Below are 12,779 nucleotides of genomic sequence, written 5' to 3'. Positions count from 1 at the left end.
CCTTCCTCTGTGTGGTACAAATGGATCGAGCCCCACAATGAAAGATTCAGCTCCAGAACTCTTTAACAATTGTCCTGGCAATTACAGCTTTTTTTCAACTGAGCTCCAATATGCTGGTTCAGTTGGGAGTAAAGTTCTTCAGCGGGAAATGCTACAGGTAGGAGAGCAGCAGGTGTGGGGTGGATTCTGCCCCACATGCCCCTATTGTTTCCACTTTATATGTGATTAGGATTATATGTGATTAGGATACGTGACCAGGATTTAAACAAAAAGTTTTGCCATTGTCCAATCTAGTTTGCACGTAAGTGAAAATAACACGTGAGTTCTAAATCTGTCTCTGCTCATTGTGGTTGAGTGGCTTCTTCGAAGGAGTGCCTGCCGCTGGTGCTGAGGACTGCATATTAATCATGCTAACGCACCCTGTGGCCACCAGATACCCAAAGTGCCTTCTTTCTTCCTAGCTGCTGTCTAAACCCAAATTTAGTGGAGTTGAAAAGATCAAGACCATTGGGAGCACGTACATGGCGGCCACAGGATTAAGCGCAATGCCCAGCCAAGAGCATAGCCAGGTAGGTCAAAAGTTCTATACCTTTGTGAATTTGGTATTCTGACACAAGGTCATGGGCATGACCACAAAATGGCCACCACAGAAGAGAGAGCCAACCCCCACATAGAGAAAGCCCAAGGGCAGGGGACAAGAGGTGTAATTTTAATAATAATTGCAACATTTGATTTATATACCACCCTTCAGGACAACTTAACACCCACTCAGAGTGGTTTACAAAGTATGTTATTATCCCCACAACAATCACCCTGTGAGGTGGATGGGGCTGAGAAAGCTCCTAGAAGCTGTGTGACTGACCCAAGGTTACCCAGCTGGCTTCAAGTGGAAGAGTGGGGAACGAAACCCAGTTCTCCAGATTAGAGTCCTGCTGCTCTTAATCACTACACCAAACTACACTAAACGTACACTGGGAAAGAGGAGCAAGACAGAATAAAACCAACGTTGTGGTGGCAGCTGCTGCTGAAACAACATTATGGTAATCTGCACAGCCAATCAGAAGTCCTACTGGGCAGGAGCCACACCCACATTCAAAAAACTCTTGCTGGGCAGCATGGTGCACACAGGCACCAAGTCGGGGACCCCTGTTCTGTACAGCCTGTAGGAATCTGGTTGCTGATGTAGCCCAGGATCCAGAGGGCCCTCTGGGAACTGAGCAGCTGGGCTGCTGAGCCGCTTCCCTCATAAGACACATATAGGGAGGTAAGGGGGGAGGGATTTGTAGGACCGAGTCAGAGATGGAGAATTGGGGTGCCTAAACCACCCCGTATCTATCCACACTGCCCTGCAAATGCACCCAGGCCACACTCTCCGCATTTTGGTTTCTGGTCTTGGAATTCAGGGGGGAATAGACAAAAAAATATAAGGGGACACTTGTAGGGAGAAATCTGTGGACAAGCACTGATTCTTCCCCACAGACTTTGTTCCCAAGAATATAATTACAAGCAGGGCTTTTTTTCTGGGGAAAGAGGTGGTGGAACTCAGTGGGTTGCCCTCAGAGAAAATGGTCACATGGCTGGTGGCCCCGCCCCCTGATCTCCAGACAGAGGGGAGTTGAGATTGCAGAGCGGCGCGGAGGGCAATCTCAACTCCCCTCTGTCTGGAGATCAGGGGGCGGGGCCACCAGCCATGTGACCATTTTCAAGAGGTTCTGGAACTCCATTCCACTGCGTTCCTGCTGAAAAAAAGCCCTGATTCCAAGGCAGATTTGAGATTGGGAACCCCATGTTTGCTTGGTCAGATGTGTCTCTCTCTTCAGTAAGCCATGTTACTAAACTTTTCCTGGCAAAGATTTCCTTTTTTCCATGTTTACTTTAATAATAACAATAACAACAACATTTGATTTATATACCGCCCTTCAGGACAACTTAATGCCCGCTGAGAGCAGTTTACAAAGTATGTCATTATTACTTACTTTTTGTCCAACTTCATTATTGCTTGTTAAATACAATTTTCTCCAGTACAAAAATAAACACATTAATTTCCTAACTCTGAATACAATTTTAATCCCAAGCAATCTGCTGTCGTAGAATGGCTTCTTCTTTTGCACTGCTACAGTAAATATAGAATGCATATGAAAAAAACTCCTAAAATTTCAGGGTCTGCTATACATCTCTCTGTCACACACTCCCTAGAGAAAACTAGGGATATGGACGTTTAAAAAAATGTTTTAATTTTGTTTTAGAAAGGGCATGATTATTGTTATCCTAAAATTTCAGGAATATTGATACAATTTTGGGAATCCGTTTCAGGTAATTTTTTGAGGTTTGGGAATATCAGATGTCATTAGACAGTCATTTTTTATTTTCATTTATTTAATCATATTTATATTCCGCCCTCCCCGCAAGCAGGCTCAGGGTGGTAGACCTGGGTGGTAGACCTGGCATCCAGATTCCAGAGGCCCATTGAAACAGTGGTGGTAGACCTGATATGTAGAGGCCAGGTCTACTGTCCGTTGAAAACAGTAGACCTTGCTTCAAAACTTGAATGCTAGGTCTACCCGTTCATTCCAGTGGAAGCCAAAATAACCTGGGATATAAGATTGAGAATCCTGACATTTTGAGGGAGCCTTTTACCATTTCAGATATCCACAAGCCAAAATGAAACAGAAAATTTGGGGTATAATTTCAGCTTGAAAATATCCAAAACACACTCCTGGGTAAACTGATGTTGTGCCTGTTGAGGGCTGTTGTAGATATGCGCTGTGTATGTACAAGCCACCAAAACAATCCAGTGCTGCTCTTTTTTTTATTGCTGCAGTTTAAGAAGTGGCTTTGAGAGATGATGGGCTGCTCTTATGAGGCAGCGCTTCTCCAGTCAAGAGGCTTCTCCCTCCACCATAGCTGTGTTTTGATAAAAATGGGCATCAGAGCCGGTGCGCTGGTTGTACAGATGCCTGTGTGTAGCAAGTTAGGTTAGCTGCCACAGGCCCAAGGCTGAGGGCCTAACTACAGATTTCATTTTCTCTGGGGAGGTCCCTGGGACAGATGGAGAGGCGTGTTTAAAGTTTAATGCAAGTCCAATTTGGATATGAAGCGTTGAGGATGGGTGGGCTTTGACCACCCTTTTGTGCAGTCTTTCTGCTCTAGTGGAGGCCGCATGTGTAGTAAGGAGCTACCTGTTACGTTTCCACAACAGGGGAAACGGCAGAGGAAGAGCTGTCAGAGTTCCATCTGTCCATGCGCTGAGGAACTCTAGAGCATGCCTCTTCACCTAACAGGAGGACACCTCTGGGGGGAAACATCATATGTCATGAGGTCTGCTGTCAGAGTCCTGCGTGCTCAGTTCTAGATCCAGCACAATTCATGCTACGTTGGCCCTACTGCATTTGGAAAGCTGGTGGGATGGAGGGACCTAAGAGTCACAGGAGTCAGTGAACGGTGTGTTCTTTCTAGAAAAGTAAATGGAAAACGGATTACGAAGTCCTTGTTTTTGTCGGGGAGCAACATGAGAACTTTACGTCACTCATTCAGTGGGATTTGTTGGCCCTCCAGCATAACCAGCTGGCCCCTTTGCAAGGCAGGATGCTGGACTAGATGGACCAGCAGTCTGATCCTGCAGGGCTCCTCTTACGAGTTTTGTGCCTCTAGTTCTCTTCTGTGTGACCTCATGTCCATCCATTGCTGTGAAACTTACATGTAGCTGCTTAAGTATTGTGATGTTTGCAGCAGAGCCAATAGTGGCTCCATGAGCAAATAATGACAAATGTGCAAACAGTGGGGGAGGGGGCTTCTTCTCCCTTCCTGTTTTGGTCGCAGACAGAAAAGAGTGGGAGTGTATCTGAGAGTCACTAAACTCCCATTATGTGTGTGATAGCAATATTGTTCCCCAATGAACACGAGGACTTAGAGCAGAACTACAAGTGACAAAAGGCACAGGTTGGACACTTGTCAGCTTCCCTGAAGTTTTGATGGGAAATGTAGGCGTTCTGATCTTGCAGCTTGGCTCTCCGACTGCTGTCCAATGGACTTTTCAACTGTCATTTGTCCAACATTCCGCCAAGCTGCCTACATTTCCCATCAAAACTGGAGGGAAGCTGGCAAGTGTCCAACCTGTGTCATTCGTCACTTGTGGTTCCGCTCTTGGTCATGTGTAGATAGAACCTTCTACCTAGCTGCTAACAAATACCTGAATCCATGCTCAGTGACAATTATAGGTACTGCCTGCATTGTATATTTAATGAAAAACAGATTAGCAGGCTTGTCTTAACGCTGACCCAACATGAATAAAATAACGTACAGCCTGATCTTACACATTCACTTAGAAGAAGCAGAGTTCACTAGTTCTTACCGTCCCAAGCAAGAATGCATAGAGCTGCAGCTTTAGTATTACAGCATTCTAGAAAGTGCTGTTTACATTTTAAATCTTCTTCTCCCTAGCACGTTTTGTTTGCTATAGGTTGCAATATTCGTAGAGGGCTTTTCAGAGAATAGATCTGGTAAAAAAAAAAATGTCATATTTTATTGGTTTTGCCTCCTTGTTTGTACATGTGAATATGCATATTTAGGAGACGGAGCGACAATACATGCATATTGGAACTCTGGTGGAGTTTGCGTTCGCCCTTGGAGCAAAACTAGATGTTATAAACAAGCATTCCTTCAACGACTTCAAGCTCAGAGTAGGTAAGTGGCACAAAGCTTGCATCATTATAAGAGACACAAACAGTTTCTATATTATAAAGTCCTTGCAATTCCAGCTCACTTCAGTTATTCCAGAATCCTGCATTAGTACAAACAGGGCTTTTTTTCAGCGGGAACGCGGTGGAATGGAGTTCCGGAACCTCTTGAAAATGGTCACATGGCTGGTGGCCCCGCCCCCTGATCTAAACTCCCCTCTGTCTGGAGATCAGGGGGCGGGGCCACCAGCCATGTGACCATTTTCTCCGAGGGCAACCCACTGAGTTTCACCACCTCTTTCCCCAGAAAAAAAGCCCTGAGTACAAAGATATCTAATAATTTCCCCTGACGACTGCAACACATCACAACAAATAACAAGTGTAGTGTCCCGGAGGACTCATTGCTGCAATAAGGTATGGAGGAAAATAACATTTATATCTTGCAAGGAAATAAAAGTACACAGAGGGGCTCAAATGATTAATGTTAGTGAGCTTTACCCACTCACCCAATTCCCTTCCTTACTGTAGCCACTGTCTCATGTGGCCTTTGTCCATACAGGTCCCATGACCCCAGCATCACTTTTTGGGTGGCCATAGGGAGAACCTTCCTCCCTTTTTCATCTGCAGAGAAACTGGTTGGATTCACCTGACTAGTTAAAAAGATCACAGGGAGTTTCTAGAAGTGTGTCACAAACTAGAGAGAAGATAAGAAAAGTATGGTTCTCTGTGTCAGTAGAGAAAGATGCTCTTGTCGGTTTTCTAATGAAAAGGTGAACATGTGATGAGAAGAGGGGCAGTGGCTCAGTGGAAGAGCATCTGCTTGGCGTGCAGAAAGTCCCAGGTTCAATCTCCAGCATCTCCAGCTAAGAGGATCAGGTGATGATTGCTGCAAAAGACGTCTGCCAAAGACCCTGGAGAGTCACTGCTGGTCTAAGTAGACAAGACTGACCTTGATGGACCGATAGATTCAGTATAAGGCAGCCTCAAGTGTGTATGTGTGTTTAAGAACGCAGAAAAGGCAAGGCCAAACTTGGAACTGACCTGGCCCATTCCCCTCCTCTCTTTTGAGTTAGTGCAAATAATGAAAAAAACCACATTATACACCTTAAGGAAATTTATATGGTTTTTTTAAACCACATAAAATCAACAGCATGGCCTGTTTTTCAGGGTAAAAGGTTTTATAACACAGGAGACTTCAGAAATAATGTTACCTTTGCACAGAATACTATACCACCTCTTGGGTATCCAACCTAATACATTACATTTCTGATGTTTGGTTTCTTCCAATGATGAGTGAACTCCCCTGACTCAATAGAATTCAGCCCAGCAAAATTCCAAAATATTGATCCCATTGTACTACTGGAGTACGTCTGGAATGTGATATGGCCAGAGCCCATCCCCCAATAATAACCCTCTGGCCATTGAACCCTGCCTCGTGCCATCACACCACTCCATTCCATTCCCACTTACTTAGCACTAGACATTGGCACGAACAGAAAAAAAACCCTAACATGGTGTTCATTGTTCGTTGCCATTCACGAACAATGAACAACGAACACTGACGAACATGATCCTGTCACGAACATGTTTGTTGTTCGTGGGGGGCCAGCAGGCTCTCCTCCAGCCATCAAGATCCCTACTGCACCACTCCCAGAAACCCTACCTGAGCAGGCAGTAGTAAAGGTACCAATAATAAATAATAGCTTGGCCCCAGAGCCTGGCAGCAGCCCAGGAACCCATAGGGGTAGATCCCTATCCCACCACACACAAAGAATATTCAAGCTCCAATGCACTCACACTGTCTCTCTAACAGCAGCTGTCTCTCCCTGAAAGCCAGAGCTGGGAGCCCCCCTCCCCCCTGGTCTTTTCCTCTTGTAACAAATTTGGAGCTCCAGTCCACACTTGGAAGGAAGACCTGCCTGTCAAGCTAAATTGGGCATAGATTGGAGTTTCCAGGGCAACAGCAGGAGTTCAGACAGAGTTCTGACAATCCCTACCTAAGTTGCCAAGGGAATTGATTGCAGGTGCCAGACTGTCCAGCTTGACGAACAGTAATGAACGAGGCTTGCAACGACCACCTGTTCTTTTAGAATGGGGCCTCACGAACAGCTTGTTCACGAACGGCAGATTGGGCTGTTCGTGGGGTTTTTTTAGTTCGTATTGCTGTTCGTGCCCATCTCTGCTTAGCACTACTGGTGCCGATGATGATAATCCTTCTGGAAGCTTTTTTGTGAGAGCTTCTCTCCCCTGACTCCTTGGAAGAACCCCGAGACACATCGTTTCCAGGACCTGATTCCATACTTAGGGCACAGGTGTCTTAAAGACTATTTTTCCCAGGTGCCCTGCCCCACAGTTGCTCCTGTATGTGCTTCCAAGGCATAAGAGAGGGAGGGATGTGTCCAAAATGTCTTCGCTGCAACTGTCAGGCAAGGAGATGAGCACTGAAGACAGGTCAATGGGAGGCGAAAAGCAGAGGAGATTTTATCTCTCGTTGGGATGACAGTCTAAGCCAGAGAAGTACTTTTGTGCCCATAATGCTGATTTTTGGAATAAAGGTGAACATGACTGATGCTCAAATTGTATTCTGAAACAGATAAAATTATAAACTTCCATGATATTTCTAGTTTATCCAGCACTTATATTTAGCAACACAGAAGTGTCAGTTCTATTTTGCTGCATCTTTTATTCGCTTTCTTTCAATAAATGATCTTTACGTATTTATTCAATATACACATTAATATGCAGGATTTGTTGTCGATGCAAAGCAAAGGAGAGGAATTTTTAAAATGTTTATAACTGACAGAGAATAATAATTTCCTAGATTTTAATTTCCTTTTAGTTATGCCAGATATGCTGCAGTGTGAATTTCTGAAGCATGAAATGTAAGCAATGAATAAATTCATCTAATAAACATATTTGAAAAACTTGATGTTTAATATAACACCATTTTCCCTCTGAATTAGCGTTGATTACAGTATGCCTGTTTGGCCATTCTGCTGATTTCCCTCAAATGAATTAATAGTGCCACCTAGTGGCCAAAGCCTGGTAATAAATATTTGTGTTTTCTCTCTAAATGTGCAGATGTAGAACATTATTTTACATTTCTTGATTTGCACCACTCTTTCCCAGCTTCATTTAGTATTTCCTTCCTAATGCTATTCTGTTTTCAGAAAGAAGCTTCTTCGTTTCAGAAAACATAAATCACAAGACTAGGATCCAGTTAAATAAAACCATTGAAATGCCTTTGAGGGCATTAGAACAAAAAGGACATTCTTGCTTGAAAGAAATAATAGATTTCATTTTCTACATAGAGCTTTCTGCAATGACAGTAGCAGAGCCATATGTATGAATCTGCTAAAATCACACAGAAAGTGTGTGAGTAGGGAATCCAATCTTGCGTATGCAGGGTTTGAAGGGCTGAAGCACCACAACATGGCTCATACCCTCGTATAGATCAGGATGTATAGCCATGTTAGTCTGTCTGAAGCTGTAGGAAAGAGAAAGAGTCCAGTAGCACCTATAAGACTAACAAAATGCTGTTAGGGTATGAGCTTTTGTGAGTCACAGCTCACTTCTTCAGTTGTCTATCTGAGCTGTGGCTCATGAAAGTTCATACCCTACCACCAATTTGGTTAGACTTATAGGTGCTACTGGACTCTTACTCTTTTCCACCCATGTACAGAAGTGTGCAATCAGATATTGCTGACCTGACACTTCAAGTATTGGATTAGATCAACAATATCTGATAGCAGAAAGGCCTTCTCTGACGAGTCTGGAGATCAGGTCTACTGTCCGCAACACCCTTTAAAGAGCTGCTAGTTTCTGTGGGCAGAAGACCTGAGCTCTGGACTCTGGAGTGAGCTTCCCCCATCCTCCCTGCTTCTGCTGCCTCTTAGGGACAGGAGTTCAAAATTTATTGTTTTTAAAAAGCTATGATTCTTGTTTTCAATGGGGAGTATTTTCCACTAATTATTCAAATGACTTCCTGATATGGAAATGATGCCCTTGATATTTTATGAAAACAGCAGTGATGATGAATGAAAAATGATGATTTTTGAAGTGCATACCCCAATCCCTATAGTTATTCCTCTAACATCTTTTCTCTCTCAGCCAGGATAGATAACCCTAGCAACAAGAAATGCACTTGGAGAGAGGAGAGCTCTGAACTCCTCGTCCTCAAGCCCGGTGGTTCTTTTATTGGTCTTCTGGGGCTCTGCTTTGGGCCCTGTATACCAACCTCAGATCTGGGTCTAATGTGGCCCACTTTGGGTTTCCACGTGGATGAGGATGTTCCCTCACAATTGTTATATATCCTGTGAATGACTCAGAGTCTCTCTACATGAGACATCTTGCACAAGGATGCTCAAGTGTAGGAAACGCAATGTTATCTAGGAAGCATAGTTTAAAAATACAAAGCCAAAGGCTCTGTCAATTTCATCTCTCTACAGAAGGGTAGTTTTAAAAGACAGAGATTGTTAATTTCATCTTCACCTTCCCCAAGGCTCTGTCAATTTCATCTCCCCTTTGGGGAGGTGTTGATGAAATTAACAAACCCTCTGAGGAGCGATCTCCCCAGGCTCTGTCTTTTTAAACTATGTTTCCCAGCTAACATTGCATCTTCCCTACATTTGGGTGTCCCTGTGTAAGATGTCTTGTATAGAGAGACTCTTAGTTAAGTCACTTTGTGTAACAAAAAGTCAGTGAATTTGCTCTTTCTCCCCCCAGGTATTAACCACGGACCTGTCATTGCGGGTGTCATTGGGGCGCAGAAACCACAATACGACATCTGGGGCAATACCGTCAACGTGGCTAGCAGGATGGACAGCACGGGCGTCTTAGATAAAATCCAGGTACAGCTTCCTTTCCTGGCGGCATCTTTGCAGGCAACACCTCCCGTATGGTGTGATGAGAGAGAGGCAGAGGAAAAAGAGTCAAGGGGCGGGGGGGAGGCCGGTCCAGGGGCCTTGCGTATCCCTGATGCGCATTTCAGTCACATGCGTAAAGGAAAGTGCTAAAGAGGGTAATAAAACAAATGATACCTCAGTTTCCCAACCACCCCTTAGCGGATGCGAAGCTAGTCACCACTAGTGTCCCTGCCGTGCAGCTAATGAGACAGTTTTATCTTCAACCTATACATTATGCCGCAACGCGTATGTCAGCTTTTAAAAGTGCCCCGGAGCCTAATGTGGCTACCTTTTCAGACTTTCCATCCGGGTGGAGAGTGGAAACCTATTTCATCAACATGATGAAATGGGTCGTTTGAAGCATTTTTTAAGCATTATGTGTTTAATGATTTAAATGCATAAGTGTAAACGTGCAACTCTTGCACGGTGGCTGTTGATATTATTTCTTTTAAGCAGCACATGTTGAAATATTGGGAGAATCATCAAATTATCCAGAATATTCACAAAGTACAATCTTTCTCCACCCTTCTAGTCTCCTCCTCTAAGTCCAGCTGCAGTAAGATTATGCTTTATGTGGTATATTGCATAATAATATCAGGAAAAGAATATTGGGAGTGAGGAAGATTGCATAAAGTTAAATGTGCTTTGGTATTATTTAACAATTATTATTAAAGTCTTTCTCATGTATCCGTACAATGGTCTGTACAACAAACATTTTGTGAGGAAGGCATGTCCGAGGGGAATGATTGGCTCAGGACCAGCCACTGTTTAAACAGGGATCTGGACCAGTTTTTTTATATCCATCTTCATCTACACCTTATTGGCCCCCAATAAAATTAATTTGGATATCTAATAGTCCAGTTTTTGAAAATGCAAATATTATCTCTTGTACAAATTCCGTGGAACTTCACCGAGCACTTTATGAAGAATTATAAATTGGCCTGTAAATTAAATCCCTGTTCAGTGCTCTGTCATGCAAGGAGGCTTTCATTGATCTGTCCTGCACCAAAGTATCACATTGTGAGTTATGGTCAGACCTCACATCATGCTGGGCTTCTGGAACTGGTCACCCAGACCACAATACGACATCTGGGGCAATACTGTCCATGTGGCCAGCAGGATCTCAAACACAGCTGCATAGGGGGCTAATCTGGACTGGTAGAGAAGGAGAGGCCCCTGATCCAACTTCCAGCCACACATTTGACAGGGGACACACCATAAAAAAGAGATGGAAGGGGGCTGGTTTTTCTCCGGGGAGTGGTACAGGACAAGGAGAAGCTTCAGCTTTCACAGTGAAAAAGGCCAGGGGGGAGGGGGGATCTATTTGTCTTACTGCCGCGTCCACATGTCCTGGGATCATGGGATTGAAGACACAGAGGTCGGGAGGCAAGGTCATTCGCATAATTCGCATAATGGAGCAGAAACTTTCTACGGTTTCTTCCCTCCATTAGATAAAGCCAGCAAGTATACAAGGCAAAGTCCCGTTTTCCCAGAGCCACGTCCTTCCCTGCCCCAGCCAGCAAGGAAGCTGTGCTCTCTCTCAGGGCCAAGCTACACATGACGAATGACACTTGAACGGCAAGTGGATTGAGTGGAGGGCAAGTGAACAGGGAGAAATACACTTGCCGTTCAAGTGTCATTCGTCATGTGTAGCTTGGCCCTCAGTCTCTTTCTCTCATCTCCCCCCCCTCCCTGCCCCCGTGATTATCTTTCTTTAAAAGAAAAAAGATACCATTTGCTTGCATTTCAGGTCACAGAAGAAACCAGCAACATCTTACAAACGCTGGGCTACATTTGCACCTGCCGAGGCATTATTAATGTCAAAGGAAAAGGAGACCTCCAGACGTACTTCGTACATACGGAAATGACAAAGTCCCTTTCACAGGGGAACGTGGCATCCTGAGATCCACCACGTCAATGTGGCCAACTCCACATTTTTAGAGGAAAAGCATCACACATTTTTCTCACCTCTCTTTTGGCCCATACCATGAGACATGCGTGTCAGTTTTCTGGTCTCTAGAAATGTAGCTGTAGTAACATCTACAGTCTAGTTCCACCATCCAGCATCGAAGCTCCTCAGTAGTCTTAATGTTCCAGGGTGGCCAACGCGTGTGTTTTGGGATGGGAAGACGTACGGCAACTTGCACTGTCAACGATGAATTGGGAAAGATAGAGGGGGGAAACTTTAAGGACTTAAGATTTAGGGGGGGAAGATGCCATTAAGGGAGAAAAGGAAAACACAACAATCTTATTGCAATAAAATTAGAGCTGCATGGAAAGTTCTGGAAGTTACAGTAGCTCCCCAATATAACCTTTAGTCTTGAATTTGTAATATCTAATTCTGTCCCTTCATCTACTACAACCAGGGTGTGTTCACCAGTTTTCTCTCACAGCCAGTGACACAAAATGGAGCTCCCATTTGGCCGCCTCCTCTGGAAGGAAGTCATAATGGAGCAGGACCACTTTTGTACAAAAATGTGTCCCATGTTTTAATGCCATTGTCTTTTGTAAGATTAACTCATTAATAAAAGTTTATATGTCTTTAAACTTGGCTTTCAGAATTTCATCATTTATTTCTCTGTGTGTGGCGGGGGGGGCGGGGTCAGCATCCTCACAGGTGTGCTTAATGGCATCAGAGCACACACAAAGTCCGGGCCTGGCTGCAGGGAGCTTGCGACAGACATTCCAACAGTAAGAACACTTTATTTATTTATTTAAAACATTGGTGTATCGCCTTTCCACTCAGCTTAAGAGACCCTAAGGCAGCGAATGATCACAATACAAAAAACAAATTTAATATTCAAGTAAATTGATACATAAAAAATTTAAAACAATAAAACATAGACATAGACACACAAACAGGAAGGAAGGGCTGCTGAAAGACAGTAATGGCAAACAAAAAAGAAAACACGATAAAAGGGAAAGGTGGAAAAGATGAGGGCAACCAGGGAGGACTCTGAACAAATGCAGTAACTCGTGTAACCACAAATCTTATTTTTGCCGTCCTCTTTCTACCAGGGGAGTGCATAGAATTTAACCAGCTTGCCCAGCTCCCCAGACACTAAACAAGGAGTTTACTACTCCAGCTTTAGTCCACCCCCTTAATAAGATTCTTTTTACTATTGCTACCACTACAGCATTGATTGTTCTAGTCAGGGCTTTTTTTCTAGGAAAAGAGGTGGTGGAACTCAGTGGGTTG

At 44.0% G+C, this 12,779-nt stretch overlaps 1 protein-coding gene across 1 annotated transcript in view; it reads left to right on the top strand.

Annotated features, from left to right (window-relative positions):
- The window catches only part of ADCY2 (adenylate cyclase 2), a 205,317-nt gene extending 193,186 nt beyond the window's left edge, over nt 1-12,131 (top strand). Inside the window, exons 22-25 of the mRNA XM_054984696.1 lie at nt 462-569; nt 4,569-4,683; nt 9,402-9,526; nt 11,331-12,131. Coding sequence (XP_054840671.1) covers nt 462-569; nt 4,569-4,683; nt 9,402-9,526; nt 11,331-11,483 — 501 coding nt within the window. The 3' untranslated portion in view covers nt 11,484-12,131. The remainder of the gene's footprint in view (nt 1-461; nt 570-4,568; nt 4,684-9,401; nt 9,527-11,330) is intronic.
- Nucleotides 12,132-12,779: the final 648 nt, after the last annotated feature.

This window comes from Eublepharis macularius, chromosome 7 (genome assembly GCF_028583425.1).
Source record: "Eublepharis macularius isolate TG4126 chromosome 7, MPM_Emac_v1.0, whole genome shotgun sequence".
Classification (NCBI taxonomy): Eukaryota; Metazoa; Chordata; class Lepidosauria; order Squamata; family Eublepharidae; genus Eublepharis; species Eublepharis macularius.
This window is presented reverse-complemented; position numbering and strand designations above follow the sequence as displayed.